The 23,576-nt window shown below is 36.8% G+C and overlaps 1 protein-coding gene and 1 long non-coding RNA gene across 2 annotated transcripts in view; one reads left to right on the plus strand and one right to left on the minus strand.

The window, feature by feature from the left end:
* Positions 1-23,576, plus strand: part of LOC128870420 (uncharacterized) — a 109,473-nt gene that overhangs the window by 64,764 nt on the left and 21,133 nt on the right. The window contains exons 2-3 of the mRNA XM_054113036.1: positions 1,178-1,335; positions 1,451-1,801. Of these exons, the coding sequence (XP_053969011.1) occupies positions 1,189-1,335; positions 1,451-1,801 (498 nt within the window). The 5' untranslated portion in view covers positions 1,178-1,188. The remainder of the gene's footprint in view (positions 1-1,177; positions 1,336-1,450; positions 1,802-23,576) is intronic.
* LOC128870422 (uncharacterized) lies at positions 21,444-23,095 on the minus strand. Its single transcript, XR_008455370.1, has 3 exons — positions 22,899-23,095; positions 22,757-22,844; positions 21,444-22,685 (listed from the first exon to the last, which is right to left on the minus strand). It is a non-coding gene; the product is annotated as an uncharacterized LOC128870422 (long non-coding RNA).

The following is a 23,576-nucleotide window of genomic DNA, read 5'->3' on the forward strand; positions in this document are numbered from 1 at the left end:
ATAGCTCTCAGGGGCAGCCATGCCGGTTGCCATTCGCTTCGGGTTCATCGTCGCAGAGAAGGGAGTATTTGTTATTTGCTGGATGGCTGTGTTCTTTCGGGGGTTCGAAAGCGCTCTTCCGACTTTTGCTGCCATCCAGGAGCGTCTGTAGTCCAGCGTTACATCCAGCAGCTCAGCCATTTTGGATACTCCAGCTTTGACTTCGTTGCTAGTGTTCTTTTGACGCTTGAACGGCTGCTGCATAGACCTTATCACCAGCTTACATTGGGAGATCGCATCTTCCTGCAGCCTCCCCATGTTGCTGGAGGTACTCGAGGTATTGAAACATTTAGATAAACAAATAATTGTATTTATAATATGTTAGCTGCTTTCGATCCATCAGTGAGACGCAGTTCACTTGTCTTTTGATCGTCCAACAACGGGATCAAACCAGTTTACATACTTATACGCAGTGGAAGTACAGTTTTCACAACGAAAATAATACAGTACGGCCAAATCATATTATGCCACGATGGATTTTATATAATTTTTTTGTTTTATTCACTACACTCTAAGTGGTTGGTGAATCGAATATATATATATAATTGGCGCGTACACCTTTTTAGGGTGTTTGGGCAAGGTTCTCCTCTTATTTGTGGTGTGTATCTTGATGTTGTTTCACAAATGGAGGGACCTACAGTTTCAAGTCTGTTCCGAAGGGCAGATATTTTTTGAGGAGCTTTTTCATAGCAGAAATACAATCGGGGGTTCGTCATTGCCTGCCGAGGGGCGACTGCTATTTGAAAAACCTTTTTCTTATTTTTGGTGTTTCACCGAGATTCGAACCTACGTTCTCTCTGTGAATTCCGAATGGTAGTCACGCACCAACCAATTCGGCTACGGCGGCCGCCAATATGTATGGCGAATATGTATGGATGCAGATTCTCCACATAATTTATTGTATTAAATTTTTAATTGGAAAGTGTAACATAAATTTCACTAAGCCTTAATATTTCATTGTATCTTTGTATATGTTTGTTTATGTACATATGTATATTTAATCCGAGATGTGTACATCCCTATAAGTGCACTAGTAATTTTCTTACAGAAATGTGTTTAGCGTAATATTCCAAATTTTTATCTTTTTCATACAACGACATTTCCGTACTTTATTGAAATTTAGAGAAACTTATTTCAGATTTGCATAGCATGCCCGATGCGGAAAAGCAAAACACTTTTGTATCAATTGAAACTACCAATAAATGGAGTGGATGGATTTTCACAACTGATTTTCCACAACGGCAAGACGAACAGTCCTTCGAAACCGCCAGTAACCATGACGAATTTCCACGTATGGTAAATATGAAATTAAAACGTACCGTTGATGGCGATGCACATATATAAATCTGCAATACTTGAAATGCCTTGAGTGGATAATATATGCTAATAAAAATATTTATCCCCTTTTAAGGTTGCTGGCTATGCCACCACCGAATTAAATAATCAAGCCGTTAATTTCACGAACTTCGAGCAAGATGATATAATATATGACTTCTTAGATGAGGCACGTTACAATTTAGCAACCCGCGTTATGTCGAATGGAGTTGAAGTGATCATTGCAAGTGATAAAATTAAGACTCCGCTTGCAGGTGTTGATGTTGTGACTGAAATCGCGGCCAAAGACTCCTCAAAAGAACAACAACACCATCAACTGCAATTACGTATTGCGCCTAGTAAAGCTATCTACCGGCCTACGACATTAGCAGCGAGTACACTAAAAAATCATATGCGACTTGTAATGCCATCGCAAAATACAGAACCGGTAAGCGTATTGAAACTACATACTATAAATTTTAAATGTGAACACAAGGCAAGATTTGCTGAATTAAAGTTTTATTAGAAGATACGGAAAAAACGTAATATAGACGTTAGTCAAGTTGCTAACAGTAGACACCCTTTTTAATTCTGATTAAATTTTGCACAGTTAACTTTCACTATAAATAGGATAGGATTTAGCTATCAAAGGATATTTACCCGCCCAGGTAAACTCGGAAACGTTTGCCGGGCACATACATAGAAGACTGATATAATATGAGAATACAAGATAAATAAACGAAAAGAAGAGCACGAATAAGAGAACAAAGTCGATATGGAGGGTTGGTTATCATTCGCGCTTTCACAATTTTACAGACGAAATTTAATTTTTATTATTTTGTTTATTCTAGTTTAGGTTAGGCTGAAGTCGCTGCCCACTGTGGGACGCACTCAGGCTCATAGCCCATTGTGATGCCTCATGGGGAACTTGTCCTTACTCTCTTAAGACCAGTGGGTACTTTTCAAAAGTTTTTGGAGATCCTTGATTTCAACTGGTCCAACCTTCCAATTCAATAAATTATTGTTTACCTAAAGTCGGATCGTCTTTTTCTCTTCCTTACCTAGATAATTTCTGCAGAAGTCAAATATTTGCACACCCATCCTCTGGGCGTGCCTGCCGATTAGGCAATGCCCTGTTTAACTGAAATCAATGTGGTAAAACCGTGTTTATCCCGTCTTAGCAGAGATTATGTGCGCTTATCATTGAGAGTTGGCGACAGTTATCGGGTCATTCTGCATGTGGTTTCATTACGCCATCTTTAAATTTTTGCTCTTATAATTTCCTCAAAGATAAGCAGCTTACATGTTTGCAAGGGTATGCCTATATCATTGTATATGTACTCATCGGTCAGTTTGGTCCCGAGTCTCGCTAGTTCATCGGCTCTGCAGTTACCCTCAATGTTACAATGGCCAGGAACCCATGTTTCCTTTAGATGGCTTCCTTGGATTTGTTTAGTCCAAAACCCAATATATTTACTAGTTGACTCATAAACAAGGCACAAAAGTCTGTTAATTTTCTGGCCTGACATTCGGATGCAGCCACATTTGTATTCTGTACATCGTGGGAGACATACAGGCTAACACTGTGGAAATAGTAGGCTTGGTTGATTAATGCACTGGGCATGATTTAAGAACCTTTGGATTAAATCTTCTAATTCTCTATCCTATTTTATTGACTTTTATTTCCTCCTTTGCTAAAATGTACTACACCAGGTATTTGTTCCCCCCCTAGGCACGATGCCAACACTTGTTTGGTGGTTTCATATTCCTCCCTACAGAACCTGGAACCTGGATACAGTCCTTGGTTAGTAAGATAATTCTGTGGAAGACTTTTGACCTTCGCTCGTTGACGACGGCGATATGTATGAGCTTTACGACGGCACAAACACATATATGTGTGTAATTTATGTTTTCCGATTAAAACAATTTAGTTTTTTCAAAGTTTTCACTTATACTTTATTATGAAGAAAGTATGTTTAACACGACTTACTCTTACGATTCTATGCCGAAGACTGACTCGATCGATAATACATAACTCGCCCTCCACATAAATTAAATCGAGTCCCTGCGATTTATCTTAGTGTTTTTTATATAACTTACTTTAATTTATTAACTTATAACTACACAATTTCATTGTAATATACAGTAGTTAAAACTAAGTTTCAGTCAGCATTAAAATTTTGTTTAATGTTTAACTTCTATTTGCATTTTCGTTATCTGCCGTTTTTGAATATTCAACTTTTTACATTTTACAAAAGAACTTTATACTTTACACCTGCAGTATACAAGTTGTTGTATTACAAACTATAAAACTTAGCTTAGTTTACGTAAATATACATAGTGTTTAATAAACTAAAACTTCAGCAGAATTTCTAGTAATTATTGTGTTCGCAATCATTATTTTTTTTTTTCATTTATGAGTAGATATTAAAATCTTTAATAAAATTCGCATAAGCACATTTAAGTTATTTTATGCGGCCTCTTGATATTTGCTATGTCAACTTTATTAGGAAAACTTTTTTGCAATTGTACGAACCTTTTTGCAAGTTTATTTCTATTAGCAAAAGTATTCTTCATGTAAACTTTGCTGTTGTTGAAATATGGAACCCTTTCTGCTTCTGCATTCAATTTGTTGATTGCTTGTTTCTTTTTTCTGTAAGTATATTTTTTTATTTTTTCAAAATCTATATCGCTTCTATTGATAAAGTCAATCGGTTTTACATTGGTTGAACTATGGATGGAGTTGTTATAAAAGCCAATAGCCTTGATCATGATTTCTTCTAACTCTAAGGAGTTGTCTGAATTTTTCAAAATGCGTATATGCTCTAACAATGTGGAATGTAACCTTTCAATATCAGAATTTCCGGTGTGACTGTTTGGAGTGGTGAAGTGTGGAATAATATTATTTTCGCGGCAGAATAATCGTATAAGTGCATTATTGAACTCGTTGTCCATTATCAGTTTTTTAGGTACTCCCAACCAAGAAAATCTTTCTTGAAGTTTGATCTTGATTGTGACCATGTTTCTATCAGGCAATTTATGAATGGAAGCCAATTTCGTGAATCTATCAATAGTAGTTAAAAAACAAGCTCGGGAACAATAAAATACGTCGGCATGAACTATCTCGTTAGGGCTACTAGGAGTTTCTGTGTAATTGTAAAATTTTTTTAAAGGTTTTCTTGCGTATTTGTTCTCGTTGCACACATCACAATTGTTAACAAATCTGTTAATAACTTTTTTCATATTTGGATAAAAGTACCTTAATTTCATCTGTTCATAATTTTCTAGCACACCCCTATGGTTCCCTTCCGTATGGACTTTTTCCACTACCTCTAAAATTTCCTCCTCTGTTTTCAAGTCTAAAGCTTTGTAGCAGCATTTAGTAAATTTAATGTTATTGTCATAAGAGAATAAACTTATCAGTTTTTCTTGTACCACATTGTACGCACTATCAGGCAACTCTGAATGAATTCCTGTTGTTCCTTTTTTAATAATATTTTAATTATATTTCCTAAAAAGATCTGTAAGATAAATGCTATTTTGTAAGTCTCTTTCGGCTATATAGACTATTCTATATTTGTTATATAATATTTCGCTTTCGATGGGTTTGTTCCTTACTATACGAATTTGAGTGGTGTATCTATTTACTATGGACTCGGATATAAGAAAGTGTTCATTTAGGTTTTCGCATGCTGAATGCACGGTTTCTAAAGAATTTTCGAACAAAGATTTTATATCAATGTTTTCTTCGTTATCCGTAAAATAATTATGATCGTTTTGTCGGCTTAAAAAATCAGCGACGTTGTTTTCCCTACCTTTAATATATTCCACAACAAATTCGTATTCGCTTAGTAAGGTTTTCCATCTTAAAACCCGTGTGGTTGGATCTTTTAGAGAATAAAGCCATTTAAGGGGTTGATGATCCGTTTGAACAACAAATGAACGTCCGAATAAATAAGGTCTAAAATGACGCACCGCCCACACTATGGCTAGAAGCTCTTTTTCTAGCGTATGATATCGTTTTTCCGCACCACTTAGTGTACGGCTTGCAAAGCAAACTGGCTTTCCATTTTGGCTTAAAATCGCGCCTATAGCAACATTACTGGCATCGGTTGTCACAGCGAATGTTTTGGAAAAATCAGGAAATACTAGTAGAGGGGGTGAAGTCATAATAAGCTTGAGTTTGTCAAATGCTTCGATATATTGTTTATCCTTTAAGTTGATTTTTTGATCCTTTTTTAAATATTTAATTATTGGATAAGCTATCACTGAGTAATTTTTAATAAATTTTCGGTAATAGCCCGTTAAGCCTAGAAAGGATTGAATTCCTTTAACGGTGCTTGGCAATTTTAGCTTTTGTATAGCCTGTATTTTCTCCGGGTTTGGCTTGATACCTTCATGTGTGATAATATGGCCCAGAAACTCTGTATATCTAGATAAAAATTTGCACTTATCGTATTGTATTCTTAAGTTATTTGTAGATAAGCAGTTAAATATTTTTGTTAGGCTCTCAAAGTGTTCGCTAATAGAAGTAGAAAATACCAAAATATCATCCATATATATTATGCAGATTTTGTTGATGTATTCAGACAAAATTGTATTCATCATGCGCTGGAACGTAGCAGGCGCGTTTTTCAAACCAAAGGGCATGCGCGTAAACTCGTAATGCCCATTAGGTCCAGAAAAAGCAGTTTTTTCTATATCAGATTCGTCCATTAAAATTTGGTGGAATCCTTTTGCGAGGTCAATGGTTGAGAAGTATTGCGCCCGCCCAAGCTTTTCAAAAAGAGATTCAATATTTGGTATGGGAAATTTATCATCAATGGTAAGGCTATTCAATTTACGGTAATCAACTACCAAACGCCACTTCTTCTCCTTACCTGTTGATTTTTTCGCAACTATCCACAACGGTGAATTATATGGAGACTTGCTAGGTCTAATTATATCATTTTTTAACATGGAATTAAGCTGAATATTTATTTCTTCTTCCAACGCGTAAGGATATCGATAATTTTTTGTGTATATAGGGACATGAGGTTTGGTGATAATTTGATGCTTAACTGCTTCTAAGGCTGGTAAATACTGACCTTCTTGAAAAAAAATACGTTTATACTTTAATAGAAATTTTTTTAATATCCGACTTTCTTCGTCATTCAAATCTTTACTAAGTAACGGCTCTACATCAAAGTTGCTTTTATCCAAACATAAGTTGTCTGGATATGTGTCTGTTTGAGAACAATATGCATAAAATTCATCGTTAACAGGAAGGTAATTTGAGCTATTCTTGTTAAAAAATGGAATTATTTTATCGCCTATATTTATTACTTTTTGTGAAAAATCTATCAGCATTTTTAAGGGGACAAGAACATTTAATCCTAATATACATTGGAAAGGTTTATGTTTTAGGTTTACGAGCTTTATGGACATTGTTTCTTTCTCTCTTTCGAGTTCCGCTGGAATATTTACTATGACCTCTTCTGATATGACTTCAGAGGCAAAAAGTGTTTTTATCAGAATAGGGGTTTTCAATGTTCTACGACTATGAAAATTCTTAAAGGTTTTGAAATTCCCTAACGTTGTAGCTGATCCACTGTCGACTAAGCACCTTACTTTTGTGCCTTCGATAGTCAAATCTATCAGGGGTAAGTCGGTCGGTGAGGAGAAATCTGAAAATTTTCTAAATTATCTACTTCCATTGGAACAACGGGTTGCTGCCGATTATGCCCTGTGCTGTTAGGAAATCTACCAGAGTAATTTCTTAAATTTGGTTCACCTCTCCAATTGCCACTATTTCTACCGTAGTTAACATTGCTATTAAAATTTCTGGATTGATTATTTTCAAAATTTCTATTGTATCTGTTCGAATTTTTATAATTCGGATTATATTCAAAATTTGTATTTTTGTTGCAGAAAACTCTTGAATTTTGTTTACCAAGATTGTTATTGGTTTGGTTTTTATGGTTCAACCGATTGAAATTGGAATGAAAATCACGATTGCTCTTAACATTTTTCTCATAAGTGTCAACCTTCAGGCTGTCGCGACCTATATTAATGTCTTGCAACAAGTTATTTTGTAAATAATATGTGAAGGCATTTTCCATATTGTTTATATTATTTTGCAACAACAAAGTTTTTACATGAAATGGCAAGAATTGTAAATAAACTTCAAAAATTAATTTTGTATTATTTTGTGGGGTGTACAAAATCTCAATACCCCCTTCTAAAATATATTTTGTATTCATTTCCTGCAAAATAGATCCTAGTTTATAATGTAAGTTTTCAATATTTGTGGCCCTAACATTCATTGCTTCGTTTCTTAAATTTAAATATGTGGTCTTAACACCAAATTCCTCTTTTAATCTATTCAATATAACATCGAAACTCGACTCGTTGAGCTGCTGTGTAACGTACAACGCCCGTCCCCTCAACCTGTTACACAAGACATTTGATATGATGTGCTTCTGTTCCTCAGCTGTCAGCGACAAAATTGTGGAAACGTCTCGTAAGTAGTGGGTTATGGTGTACTCACTTTGACCATCGAAAAAAGGAATACTCCTTGCCTCCCTCAACGCCTCTGCTAATGTCAGTGCCATCCTGTGTTTTTTCTTTGTGTATAGTTTATGTTTCCGTTCGTCTCTCTTTAAATTTTATTTTTGTTGTGTTTTAATTCTCATTCGAGGTTGATCGCACTCGTTTACATCGATTATACACATACACACATAATCACTCAACATGTGTCCAGAATTTCGCGAGATGGCTTTGTTTCGCAACAATTGTTCGTTGGCAACAATGTGTATAAGCTTTGAGTCCGTTAGTATTTTGCTGTCCTTTTCTTGACCTAGCGGGTCATGACTTCTTCGTTTTGAAGTCAAGTGCACTTTTAAACGATTTTTTAGTTGTTGTAATATTGAAACACTTGAGTGATTTGCGGTATTTTTTTTTTCAACTGTTATTTGGCTAAGCTTTTTCAAGTAGTACAGCGCTCAACATTCAATATTTTCTTTCAGTTCACTTTAATTTCACTTTCAGTTTTCAATTTTCATTTCTTTTTAACAAGATTGAAATTTAAGTGTTAACACCTTTCAAATTGTATTTCCTTGCTGCAATTTTCTGTAAAATTATCTTTATGTATGTGTGTATTTCAGAATTTTCACCAAATCACGTATAGCTTGCAGTTTATTATTGAAATTTCAAAACTTCACACTTTCAAATTTCGATTCGACTTTAGTTTTCATATGTAATTATATTAATATTTATTATTAAATATTTTATTAAAATTTAGTCATATATTTTTTTTCTTAATTTTGCACACTATTCGTAATAGTTTTTTTTTTTTTTTTTCAACGTTTGCTTGTACGCATTTGATTTATTGATTTTTTATTTTTATTTTTATTTATTTTTCCTTTCAATACATCTCGAAGAGCAGATATTAAATTTTTGTTTTTTAATAAATTTGTGTTTTTGCTTTGTTGTTCTTTATCCTCGTCGCCATTTATGTTTTCCGATTAAAACAATTTAGTTTTTTCAAAGTTTTCACTTATACTTTATTATGAAGAAAGTATGTTTAACACGACTTACTCTTACGATTCTATGCCGAAGACTGACTCGATCGATAATACATAACTTGTATGTATATAATGCGTGTGCGTCTTGATGTTTTTCTACAAATGGAGAAACTTAGAATTTCAAACCGACTCCGAATGAATGACTCAAATGATATTTGTGAGGAACTTTTCAATTGCAGAAATATACTCAGAGTTTAACCATTGCCTACCGAGGTTCGATCGCATTTTTTATTAAAACGTAACAAAAATAGCTTAACATATCATAGTATTACCCCCAGAAAAGCTAACAAGTAATATTTTTCGGTATAATTAATTGATAACATTAAAACAATTAAAATTGTACAACCTAACTATAACGCATTGGCCACTAAGTCTCGTGGTAGTTCTTGGTAGTCTTCTTGTGTAAATGGCTTCTCTAAGTTAGGTATAATGTTGACAACCTTTTCCACCGAACGATCGCTGTGCAGATCTATATTTCTTATATACCAAAGAGTATTGAGCATACCCCTGAGCACCTTATTTTGTTGGCATTGAATGATTTCGATGTTTGATGCAGCAGTACATTCCCGCATTTGAACGTCGTATGTCCATACTGACTTTAAAACTTGATTGTAAATAAGTTATTTCTTTTGTGTTGACAATTTAGAGTTTCCGACAATCAACCATTTAAGCTTTTTTGATTTCATGTCAATTTCGTTAGCTTGTATTTTGACATGTTGTGTTCATAATCTTCTTGCTTGTGAAGCTAACGTGTGCAGATTTGTTCTGGTTGGTGGGGGGTCATTTTTCCCAAAATCACTTTCCCAAAAAAATTTTTTCCCAAATTTTTTTTTCCCAAAAAATAATTTTCCCAATATTTTTTTTCCCAAAAATATTTTTTCCCGCTTTATTGTTTTTTCCCGAATGCATGTTTTCCCAAAATAACTTTTTTCCAATAGATAGCTTTCCCGAACAAATACTACTGAAATTAATTTTTATTATTCTACTATTTCACATTTTTCGACGATTCCGACAATATGAGTGTATATAATAATCAAAAATCTTATACTTAAGTAATCGAAAAAGATTCGAAAAAGTTTTTCAATATACATTTTTCAATTCGGATAAAAAGACAAGGTAACGAATGTATCCAACTTCACTCATATAAACAAGTTTTTTCACGTCATTCTTTTCGTGTCAAAATTTCATGAGCCAAAATTTGCTGCCTAAAGTCAAAATTTCTAATTATGGCGGAATTAATTGAATGCAAAAAATCATTTCTTTTCAAATAATAAAAAATGTACTCGCCCATTCATTGCAAATGTATATGCGATATTTTACAGACGAACGATATTTTGGGAAAAATATTTTATGGGAAAATTTATTGGGAAATTTTTAGTTTGGGAAAAATGGCATTGGGAAAATTATTTTTTGGGAAAAAAAAATTTGGGAAAAAATTTTTTTGGGAAAGTGATTTTGGGAAAATTGTACCCCAATCGTTCTGGTTTACTTTATTATTCTATGTTTTAGTCCACTTTACAATTTCATCTACCGATGCTTATGACTATCTGTTTGAATCGTGGTCGTCGTCGCCAACAGCTAGTATACTTGTTCATGTATCATAGGCAAACGTGGCTACTCTGCTTGTAATAAAAACTGATACGTCTGCTATCTAGAGTAAAAACTTATATAATACTGGTTCAAGAATGCTGTCTTGAGGTACACGCACTATGATTTTTTTAATTTTTCAGTAAGCCTGATTGTGTTTTACTCTTAAATACCTATAAGCAATATACAGAGAATATTAATGTATAGAGAAGTCTCAATAACGGGAACGCATGGAATTTTGAGGGGTACTCCTTTTGCGCGAGTGGTTCACCACTGATATATTTTTCACCAAAAGTTAACAGAAATATACTCAACTGGTCAAATTAAACAGCAGTTGAGTAAAATACGTTTGTATGTGGGAATGTTAACGCTGGAGGCTAGCTACAGGCCCTTTGTCATAAAAACGAGTATAGTAAACTGAATAATGGCTTAGAAAGAGTAAATCATCCAAAAATATTTACATATACTTATGTCTGTCTGGAGGATGGTTCTATATGTAGAAGTACACGCAAGTGGGGAAAGTTACTGATCGTCATTCACTTGGGAGTGGCCAGGACCATTCTTCTGCATATGGTTCAAGCAGCGCACGTATCCTCTGGGTAGCTTCCGAACACCCGTTCGGGATGAGCTAATGTGAGAAGGCGAAGCACTCCTGGATAGCTGGTTGTGTGCTGGGCTTGAGACCCGCGACTTAAAACTAAAAGCATTTCTTGCTGTTTTAATCATTTGGCGCTTGAAGTGAAGCAGATACAACAACAACAAAATAAATAATACAATCAACAAAGAAGAAACCAGCTGAGTCACAAAACGTAGTTACTTTCTGAACTCAGCCAGCTTAATAAGCTCGACCTAAAAATATGCAAAAGTTTTGTGAACTCTTGCACATTATAGTTAATTAGAGTGGCCGGATAAAGGTACCAAACTAAAATATTATATTAGAAACTAATATCAAACTAAAAATCGCGCGTGGAACCGACCATTACTGCTTTCGATTTATATCAGCGTTAGTGGATTATCAATAATTCAATTCTACAATTTTGTAAGAAAATACATAAATTTTATTGGAAAGCGCGAAATTTTAACTTATACATAACCCGCACATTATAATTGTAAACAACACCATCTGTTCTGCTCAGTCAAAGTACTGGGAAAACGGAGTGCTGCCATATTGCTCAACCGGTAAGATTATTTACTTTTATTAATCGCAGTTGCTCTAGCGACCACTAGATGGCGCTGAGTACACCGCCTCGTGGAGGAGGCCAATGAAATGACTATTATCTGATTCTACAAAAGACGAAAGAATTAGAGAATATATGCGCAACCCTCAGAGAGGAAAATGAGTCTCTTAAGCATGAGCTAAATAGCGTTAAAACTAAAAATGCAAGAGCTAGTGAAGAAGTAGAGTGATCAATTCAGTACTACACCGATGAAGATGAACTCGAAAATGAGACCAACTGGATGCTCAGCAAATCCAGAAGAAGCGAAGAATGGAAACGTCCCCAGAGATCATTTTAAATACTTCAAAAACAAAAACAAAAGAGTCACATGAACTGCGCCCGCCACCAATTATGTTTACACAAACCGGTATAACTCACCAATACATTCAAAAAATTATTAAAGAAACTATTCAAAAAGACTTTTTTCTAAAGCTAATTGCTAAAGATAACTACAAAATTAATCTATTCGATAACTTAGACTACAGAGCGCTAACAAAGAAACTAACGACACTGAAGCTAGCCTGGCACTCGTATGAAAGTAAGCAAACAAGGCAAATAAGAGTAATTGTGAAAGATCTCCATCACACTTGCGAGCCAGAAGAAATTGTTGCGGATCTGGTGAATCAAGGTCTTAAGGCAACGAATGCTTTTAGAAAATTAAAGTGGAATATAAAAGAGCCTCTGAATATGTTTATATTATGCTTTGACTCCAACGAAGATATAAAGAAAACATTTGAAATCAAACAGATCCTTAATTTTATTATTAAAATAGAACAATTAAAACCATCGAAACTCATCCTACAGAGCAAATCATGCCAAGGATTTATGCATACAAAAAACTACTGCTGCAAGCCTCCTAAGTGTGTCAAATGCGCTAGCGATCACGAAACAATTAAATGCACTAAACAAGATAACGAGTTACCAAAATGTTGTAACTGTGGCCAAAATCACCCAGCAAGTTATAGAGGCTGTCAAGTGGCCAAAGATTTACAAAAACTACGCAATAAAAACATTGCTGGTCGCAAATCATTAACCGCCGCTAATGCGATTTAAAAAAAACAACTCTCAAGAGTCGAAAGCGGCAAAACTTTTGCTGAAGTTCTTTCCGAGAATAAACTTGCACCAATAAAGGAAGATTTCTTGGCTCAAATTCTGAAGAAATTGGATGAACAAACATCTTTTAATCAACTTTTGCTTAGTCGAATTACCAATCTAGAGAAAACAGCAAATGTTTGACATGAAGAGCATGAAAAATGTCAAAATAATGGCTTGGAATGCAAATGGTATTATACAGCACCAAAACGAGTTAGAACTACTGCTGCACAAGGAAAAAATTGATATTTGATAACCAAGCAAATGTATTTTACATTTCAAGGTTACAATATGTACTGCTCAAATCATCCCCTAGAACAGTGGTCGCCAACCCGTCGATCGCGAGCTACCGGTAGCTCGCAAAGGCAATTCTGGTAGCTCGCGCTGCTCACGTTGCAAAAAATCCAAAAGTCTGGAAATCATACCAGTATCTGGAAATCATACCGACAAACACGACGCGAAGTCGCGTCTCCGTTCTAGGATCGGCTGGAACCGATTAGTGTGTTCGAGAATTTTTTGGCTTTATATATACGCAATGCACGTCGACATTGCGCTCAGTTTAATACTGAACGGCATTATCAACGATCTGCGTGCAGCGGTTGGGTTAGAGTTCGAAACATTATGGCAAGCAGTAGTAAGAAGGCGAAGACATACCATTTCCATTCGGAATGGGAAGAACAATACTTCTTCACAGAAGTTAAAGGCAAAAGTGTTTGTTTGTTATGTAATACATCTGTGTCAGTTCCTAAAACAGGAAATATTGAGAGGCATCATAAAACTGTACATTCGAATTTTGAGAAGGCATTCCCGTTAAATTTTGCCACCAGAAAAGAAAAACTGAAACATTTAAAAATCCAGTTAATTGGACAACAGTCAATATTTTTGAAAACAATCGACAAAAATAAGCCTGCAACTCAAGCATCTTATCGTGTTTCCCAGATAATTGCACAAAAGAAAAAACCTTATGAAGACGGGGAAATCATAAAACAAGCATTTTTGGAAGCTACAGATTCTTTATTCGCCAACTTTAGAAATAAAGACGAAATAGTGTCTGCTATAAAATCTATGCAACTTTCTGCTAATACAGTGATGAGCCGAGTAGAAGTAATAAGCAATGATATTTTTTTACAGTTAAGAAGTGACTTAGATAACTGTATTTATTTTTCACTGCAACTGGATGAATCAACAGGTGTAGTTGACACCTCACAGATGGCCATATTTGTCAGGATGGCTTTTAGTGATTTTACAATTAAAGAAGATCTTTTGAAGTTTATTCCACTCAAAGGACATACTACTGGGCTAGAGCTGTTTTCTCATTTAAAAAATCTCATCACTTCTGAGAAAATTCCAATATCAAAAATGGTAGGCCTGACAACTGACGGTGCTCCAGCTATGGTGGGTTGTGATAAGGGGCTCGTGGCGCTATGTCATAAGGATGGAAGTTTTCCACAATTTCTTAGTTACCACTGTATTATACATCAGCAAGCATTATGTGGAAATTTTCTAAACTTGAACAACGTTATGAAACTGATGGTGAAAATTGTGAACAAGATTAGAGCTCAAGCGTTACAAAGAAGATTATTTAAAACCTTGGCTGATGAAATTGACTGTCAATACGGAGAGCTACTTCTTCACTCTGAAGTGCGATGGTTAAGCAGAGGACGAGTGCTCAAACGTTTCAATGATGTCCTGCCTGTTATACTCCAATTTTTCAAAGAACGCGATGAACCGATTCCTGAACTGGAAAATTCGACTTGGCTCAGAGATTTTGGTTTTCTTGTGGACATTACAGAGAAATTAAATGAGCTTAACTTGCAGCTCCAAGGCAGGGATAAAGAATTAGCGGAAATGGTTTCTGATATAAATGCATTTATTACCAAACTTGAATTTTGGGAACAAAACCTAAAAAACCGCGATAATAAGCAATTTCCTATTATTTCCGAAAAGATATCCAAAAATCTATTAGAGCCCTATGATATGGAAATAGTTTCTAACTTGAAGGAAAACTTCAAAAATCGTTTCAAGGATTTCAGCAAAATTGCTTTAGTGACGCAATTTGTTGTTTCACCCTTCATGGACATTGATATACAACAGTTTGCAACTTGTGTTATGAACAACTTTGGCGAAGACATTGCTGTGACAGAAATGGAACTGATTGCTTTTCAAAGTGACTTGACTTTAAAATCTTTAGGTTCAAATACAAAATGTATATGGACTTTAGTAAGTAAAGATAAGTATTCAGTTTTATGTCGTGTTGCGTTGAAAGTGAAAGCGTTATTCAGTTCAACTTATTTGTGTGAATCTTCTTTTTCCAATATGAAATTTATTAAAAATAAATACCGCAATCGGCTTACAGATATACATTTGGATAACTGTATTCGAATGACTGTATCAAATTATACTGCAAATATTAAAAAAATTATCGATGACTCAGAATGTCAACCTTCTCATTCTCTCTTCTTAATTGGCGCTATAACCGCTTACGCGATTTTGGCCGAGTTTAACAAAGCGCGCCAGTCGTTTCTTTGTCGTGCTAACCGGCGCCAGTTGGACACACCAAGTGAAGCCAAGTCCTTCTCCACCTGATCTTTCCAACGCAGAGGAGGCCGCCCTCTTCCTCTACTACCATCAGCTGGTACCGCATCGAATACTTTCAAAGCCGGAGCGTTTGTATCCATTCGGACGACATGACCCAGCCAACGTAGCCGCTGGATCTTTATTCGCTGCGCTATGTCTATGTCGTCGTAAAGCTCATACAGCTCATCGTTCCATCGTCTGCGATATTCGCCATTGCCAACGTGCAAAGGTCCAAAAATCTTACGCAGAATCTTTCTCTCGAACACTCCAAGCGGCGCTTCATCGGATTTTGTCATCGTCCAAGCTTCTGCGCCATACGTTAGGACGGGCATGATGAGAGTCTTGTAGAGTGTTAGTTTTGTTCGTCGAGAGAGGACTTTACTGCTCAGTTGCCTACTTAGTCCAAAGTAGCACTTGTTGGCAAGAGAGATTATACGTTGGATTTCAAGGCTGACATTGTTATCGGTGTTAATGCTGGTTCCTAAATAGACGAAGTCTTTTACAACCTCAAAATTATAACTGTCTACAGTGACGTGGGTGCCGATACGCGAGTTTGTTTGAAGACAGGAGGTACTTCGTTTTGTCCTCGTTCACCACCAGACCCATTCGCTTTGCCTCTTTGTCCAGTTTGGACATTAAATATGCTCTTTTTATCTGCCCATATTTTATTTATACAATAATGTACTATTACTGTTTTTTTGTTTTTTAAGTCGCTTGTGATTTGCCATTATGACTGCAAAAAATTTTGTTACGATTGATAGGTGTGAACATGGATGTAGTTATGCATAAGTATAAGCATTATAAGTCATAAGTTTATTATATATAGAACGTATATTAGTAAAAAAAATACATGTATTGTATGTCGAATATAACTGTGTATTATTTAATTTATGTTGGCTTGTGCAAGTAGCTCGCTGTTTATTTCAAAATCTTGAAAGTAGCTCAACACATTGAAAAGGTTGGCGACCACTGCCCTAGAAAATGCAAGAGGTGGCAGTGCCATTATTATAAAGAAATCCATTCATCACTTCGAGGATGAAAAAATAAGATTATCAGAGTTCCAAGCAGTAGCAGTTTGTATAAAACTATCTGAAGCTGATTTAACAGTAATAGCGCTATACAGTCCACCTAGACATAACCTAAAGTCAGAAGACTATAAAAACGTTTTGAAAACTACAATGGGAGATACATAATTGGTGGAGATTTCAACGCGAAACATGTAAGCTGGGGTTCTCGCCTAACAACAACTAAAGGTCGTGAACTATGGAAAGCGGCAAAACAACTTGGCTGCCAAATTATCTCAACCGGAAGTCCAACCTACTGGCTTTCAGATCCTAACAAAATCCCCGATGCTATAGATTTCTTTGTAGTCAAACAAATACCAAACCATATTATCCAAGTAGAAGACGGCGTAGACCTGAACTCAGACCATTCACCTATTTTTATGTATCTTAATGGCAAATCAAAATTTAACGAACGAAGTCCCGTACTCTCAAATAAAATGACCGACTGGAATTTTTTCAAGTATAAACTCGATACGTATATGGATAATACCGACACAATTACCAACGAGGAAGATATTGAAGACGAAACAATACAACTTACAACACATATTCATAAAGCAGCTTGGGTAAGCACATCAGCACGTAAACAAACACGAGATAACCATCAACAAAGATATCCACAAGAAATATTAGAAATATTAGGAGAAAAAAGAAAAATAAGAAAAAAGTGGCAATCAACAAGGGTGCCGTCCAAGAAAACTGAACTAAACAGATTAACAAAATTGCTCAGAGAAGAAATACAGGAGAATAAAAACAATATCATAAAAAACGCTCTGAAAAACTTATCAGCAGAAAAAACAGGTGATTTCTCGCTTTGGAAAGCGATGACGTGTGTCAAACGACCAATTCAACATAATCCGCCAATAAAACAGCAAAATGGTATTCACATTTGGGCTAAAAGCGATGCAGAAAAAGCTGACGTATTTGCCAACCACCTGTAGAAAATCTTTCAACCGCACCGAAAAACAATAAATTTCACTCCGCCATCAACTGTACAAGAGTTCTTTAAAATAAAGCATTTCAGTATAGATGAAGTTGCTACCGAAATTTCCAATTTAAAATTAAGGAAAAGTCTAGGGTTCGACTTAATAACCGCCGAAGTTTTGAGAAATATATCAACTAAGGCGCTAATGAAATTGACTTTAATAATGAATGCATGCCTAGATTCGAAATATATACCATTCCAATGGAAAGTATCCGAAATAGTAATGATACCTAAACCAGGCAAAAATCCGAATGAAGTGTCATCTTACCGGCCAATCGCTCTGCTTCCAGTAATGGGTAAACTATTCGAAAAGCTGTTCTCCACGCTTAAAATCTATAATTGCATGTAGAAACATCATACCCTAACATCAGTTTGGCTTCCGGGAAAAACACTCTACCGTCGAACAAATACATAGGATAACACATACAATAGAAGACGCGCTAGAGAGTAATAAAGTCTGCTCAGCAATATTCCTTGATGTGGCCCAGGCATTTGATAAAGTACCTATGGCACGAAGGACTACTTTGTAAACCAAAAGCCGTACATAACAAATAGGTACTTTAGAGTAAAGCAAAAGCAGGCGTATTCGGAAATAAAACAAATATTGGCCGGAGTACCACAAGGCAGCATACTCGGCCCAGTACTGTACCTACTCTATACCGCAGACCTGCCAGTACCGAAAATGTGCAAAGTAGCTACATTCGCTGACGATACATGCATCTTAGCTGTTGGATCAACTGAAAACGAATCCATCCAGAAACTGCAGAAGTCCATTGACGAAGTAGTCACATGGACTGCAAATTGGAACATAAAGCTAAATAAAACCAAATCAGTTCACGTGGATTTTACTAATAAAAAAATTATCTACAAACCAGTTCATATTTTGTCAGCAATAGTGCCAAATGCTAATAGTGCAAAGTATCTAGGCATGACTTTAGATGTAAAGCTCAAGTGGAAAGAGCACGTGAAAATCAAAGCTGCTGAGCTGAATATAAAGACGCAAAAACTCCAATGGCTTATTGGCAGAAACTCTGAGCTATCAACTCAAAATAAACTCCTCATTTACAACCAAGTGCTAAAGCCGGTGTGGACCTATGCTCTTCAATTATGGGGATGTACTGCAAAGACCAACATCGACATTATACAGCAAACGAGGTTTCTGACAGCGTGACTGATTGAACCTGATGTTAGAGAGGATCGTCCGAGCCGCAGAGCTTAATCGCGCAGGCACATTTTTTTATAAGAGCGTACGATTGTTGGCGTATGCAGATGATATTGACGTCATCAGCCTTAACAACCGCGCTGTTAGTTCTGCCTTCTCCGAACTGGATAAAGAGGCAAAGCGAATGGGTCTGGTGGACAACGAGGGCAAAACGAAATACCTCCTGTCTTCAAACAAACAGTCGGCGCACTCGCGTATCGGCACCCACGTCACTGTTTATAGTTATAATTTCGAGGTTGTAAAAGACTTCGTATATTTAGGAACCAGCATTTACACCTACCTATAATAATGCCAGCCTGGAAATCCAACGTAGAATCTGTCTTGCCAACAAGTGCTACTTTGTACTAAGACTGCGCAAGAGTTTTGGACCTTTGCACGTTGGCAACGGCAAATATCGCAGGCGATGGAACGATGAGCTGTATGAGGTTTACGATGACATTGACATAGCGCTGCGAATAAAGATCCAGCGGCTACGCTGGCTTGGTCATGTCGTCCGAATGGATACAAACGCTCCGGCTCTGAAAGTATTTGATGGTACCGCAGCTGGTGGTAGCAGAGATGGACTTGGCTTCACTTGGTGTGTCCAACTGGCGTCGGTTAGCACGAGAAAGAAACGACTGACGCGCTTTGTTAAACTCGGCACAAAATCGCGGTAGTGGTTATCGCGCCAATTAAGAAGAAGAGAGAAGGTACCTTCTGTTAAAACTTTGTTGAAAGCCCTTCAACCAAATCAAATCCTTCATAGAGAATTGATTCATTACCAGGCGCACAGAAAGATGGTATATACAAATACAAATATGTGAATTTAAAAATATCCATATGCGGCTGTGTGATTTATGGAAACCCCCCCGAAGTGAAAGTTTTAGTTAAAGTTAAAGTGAAAGTAACCTCGCCGAACAACGTTTAACAGGGTAAACGTTTTAACTGTTCGGCGGGGAAATGCCAGGGTTAACGGCCTTCACGTTGCAGCGACTGGAAACGGTGGTTAGCAACAGTCGGAACGCTAGGCGCAGTTCCCATTGGGGTGGCTAAAAATTTATATTTAATATTAGGGTGCGGCCTAAACATGCCGCTTAAAATAATTTGGGGATAAATGTCTCCGCCAAGGACAAGGTCCACTGGTTCATTGACGAAGAACCTCTTATCCGCCAAAGTGAGATCTGGAAATGCTTGCCTTGTCATTGCGCTTACTAGGCAAGTTGGCAGATTTCCAGTTAATTGCGGCAAAACTAGCGCAATTGTATTTATTTTTACAAAAGGGTCGATAGGCGACCGCAGTTGTAATGAGCACGCTTGTCTTACCTGCGCAGATATCGAATTGTTGATGCCCGAGACTTGGGCATGCAAGCGTTTAGATGGCAGGTTGATTCTACGTTTGAGGCGTTCAGTGATGAACGAACACTCAGAACCAGAATCGATCAGAGCTCGTGCTGCAGTTATATGAGCTCGTACATCTCGACACCGTATGTCCTGACGACAGGCAGTTCAAGCAACAGTTGTTGCTCTTGACGCACGCGATGCGATCGGTGACCTTTAACTTCCGGAACTTCGGGCAACTTTGCAATTTGTGGTCGTCAGTGACACATAATTTGCACATATGTTTGGCGACACTTACCTGAAAGTTACCCATCCTTTTTGGTGTAGTTTCCGTATGGTGTTGTAAACTTGGCGCCTTGGGCGCTTTGTAGGCTTTAATCCCTTTTAAGCCTGACACTGTTTCAAGTGTCTGAAACCTGTTGGAAAGGAATTTGTCCATGTCTGTCCACTTTGAAATTTCAGATTTGTTCTCTATCGTTTGTTCCCAAAGCGATAGAGTACTTTCTGGCAATTTCGTGGAGCATAAATATGTAATAATTGCATCCCAGTTTGAAATATCTATTTGGTGGTTCTGTAAAGAGGAAATGCAATTATTAATGTCTCTTTGTAATTTTTTAATCGAACTGCCACATTCAGTTTCGATTGTCTGTAGGTTAAACAGGATCTTCAGCTGCGTGTTCACCAGAATCCGTTTGTTTTCGTACCTTTCGCAGAGATTTTTCCACGCTGTCGCAAACCCGTCATTAGTGAGCGGGCACTTCCTGACGATGTCTCTGGCTTCACCCTGCGTTTTTTGGTTGAGGTGGAACAGCTTTTCGACCGGGGTGAGGCGTTTATTTAAAATGTATATGGCCGTGAACATATCGCGGAATGTTGGCCAAGATACGTAGTCGCCTTTAAAAACCTCCGTATCGCACGGTGGAAGGTGAATGTTATGTTCGCGTACTGCGAGTTCTTCGCCTTCCCGGTCTGCCTTTTCCAACCTCGCAGAGAGGTCAGCCATCGTCGACATGCCGCGCAAATATGTGTGGTAACATATTTTATTCCTTTTCTTGATCGCGGCAAGATCTTTAGGAGAAGGAGTTTCTGTTGAAAGCAAGTGGTCATACGCTGCTTTGGCCTTTTCCCACATTGCTTTCAACTCCTCCTGTTGGATCCGGAGTGAAAACTTCGAATGGTCACTTGACGGAGTGCCATTAAAGTCGGCTTCGAATTCCGTCACGGAGTCGACTAAGCGAATATAGGTATCCATATTGTTAGTATGGGAAACAAAACTTACGCGGTATTAAACAAAAAAAAATGCTCCTTCGCGAAATGGAGACGAATTCACAGCGAGACCCAAGCCCAAAATGCACCACCGAGATTAAAATAACAATATATATTATGTATATTATGTATGTCTGTATATATTTATTGACCAAAAAGGATAATATTTAAATTTAAGTATGAGAATTTCGCCACCCACACAATAATTAGCGGTATGTATACACCTGTGCAAAAAGTGCGCTGGGATCGATTTCAATTTACTGCGGCGTTGTTTGTGTAGTTGTGTACTCAACTTCACAGCGGGAATGTACAAGTAAAAGGAACGGAATAAGAAAAAAATTGAAAAATTCCCAACAACGCGCTGTTAGAGGGTTGATTTACTTGAAAATACCGCGCGCACTTGTATTGTCTGTTTGCGGACAGACGGAGTCGTTGACCCTTTTTGATTTTTTTTGTAATTATCTTATTTCCACCAAAAAAAAGAGTGTGCAAGAAATCCACGTACCTGTTTTTTCTGGAACGGATTGTTGGTGTTAAAATTGCTGATGGCTTGCGTTTATTGCGGATGGCTTGGTGCTTTGCTAATCTCAGCTTGCTTGGTGGCTTTTTTTTTTTTTTTTGCTTGCTGGTGCTCTGGCTTGCTTGCTGGTGATCTGTTTAAAATGGATCTTTTATTTCATCCGGCTCGAAGGACCATGTATTCGCCGGATGCGACGCAGTGGGCGGTTTGAAATGTGGGCCTCCACGGTCGCTCCGATGAAATATTTTATAAAATTGAAAGACACAGTGTCAGTATATATTCGTCAATGTTTATTGCAGTATATATATATAGATATACATATGGTTATGTGCATAGAAATATACATATATGGTTATGTGCATAGAAATATACGTATATGCAATACGTTGCCTACGTATTATTGTACATATATGTATTATTAGATTATGTATAATTAATAGTTTATGACATATTACCTGTTGGCTGGCTGACACGTCCTTTTTCTCCTGATTGTACAATCGAAGTGAAAGTTTTAGTTAAAGTTAAAGTGAAAGTAACCTCGCCGAACAACGTTTAACACGGTAAACGTTTTAACTGTTCGGCGGGGAAATGCCAGGGTTAACGGCCTTCACGTTGCAGCGACTGGAAACGGTGGTTAGCAACAGTCGGAACGCTAGGCGCAGTTCCCATTAGGGTGGCTAAAAATTTATATTTAATATTAGGGTGCGGCCTAAACAAGCGGCCTTTTAGCTTTGTGATATGTAATGTACGAAGAATTCACGAATCGTGTGCATTACATATCACAAAGTAAGCAAGAACCAACATGGGTTAATTTTCTATAATATTTCCTCAATAGTAACTGAATGCTCAAATTTCGCATCTTTTCGTTGATTATCACAAACGCGGAATATGTTGTAGTTAAATTATTTATTTAAAACTATCTGAAAAAGTTCAATATCATGAGATTGAAAGTGTATTCTCGGCGTAGATTTTATAGAAAGAGTTTACTTACCACTCATCAGCTTTGCTTTGCCCAACATTCGTCCCACAAATTCGAACAGGCTTCTCTAGGTCAATTAAAGCTTGGATGATACAAACGTCTAAAAAGGCACATTTTTACTTTTACAGTCACATTCACGTATTAACATATTTACCTCTTAGCAGCGGCAACGAGGTGATTAAAGATATCCTTCCAGCTGGCGGCATCCCAGATAGCTTCAACATGGGATGGTCGTAGTCACATCAGCTTTGCTGTGCTTCAGCAAACTGCGCCTTGGCAGCATTCAAGTTGTACACATATGTTGATGATGCTTCTGATGGTGCAATTCCATGACTTTACGGCAGATGATTGTTTCCAAATTGATATTGATAATTCATGCTAAACTGAACATATACGTATATATATATATTTTTTAAAAGATTTAATTCTTTTTAGACTTTGCAATCACAAATGTTCAATATTAATATCTACACTACTAGTACAAAATTAAAATTTCCACTTTATAATAAACTCACCTTTAATATAAATAAAAATTTAATTAAAATATAATATGTTGCTCCATGATGATCCAAATGCGAGCTCCATACGTAAATTCTGATGGCGCTCCTTCTTTGCCGTGGTCCAACGATTACTTGTGGGTGGCCCATCCAAAATTGCCGTCACTGGTAACGCGTACATGTGGACTTTTTTTTATACGCAACACCGAAATGCCAACAAATTACCACTTAACACTTGTGTAATTAATCTAAAGCCCGACCTGAAATTTTTTTTAGCGCGACGATTTCTCACTGGGCAGAAGAACGTCAAGTTCTAACACTACTCACTGGCACAT

Source organism: Anastrepha ludens, chromosome X (assembly GCF_028408465.1).
Source record: "Anastrepha ludens isolate Willacy chromosome X, idAnaLude1.1, whole genome shotgun sequence".
In the NCBI taxonomy this organism is placed as follows: Eukaryota; Metazoa; Arthropoda; class Insecta; order Diptera; family Tephritidae; genus Anastrepha; species Anastrepha ludens.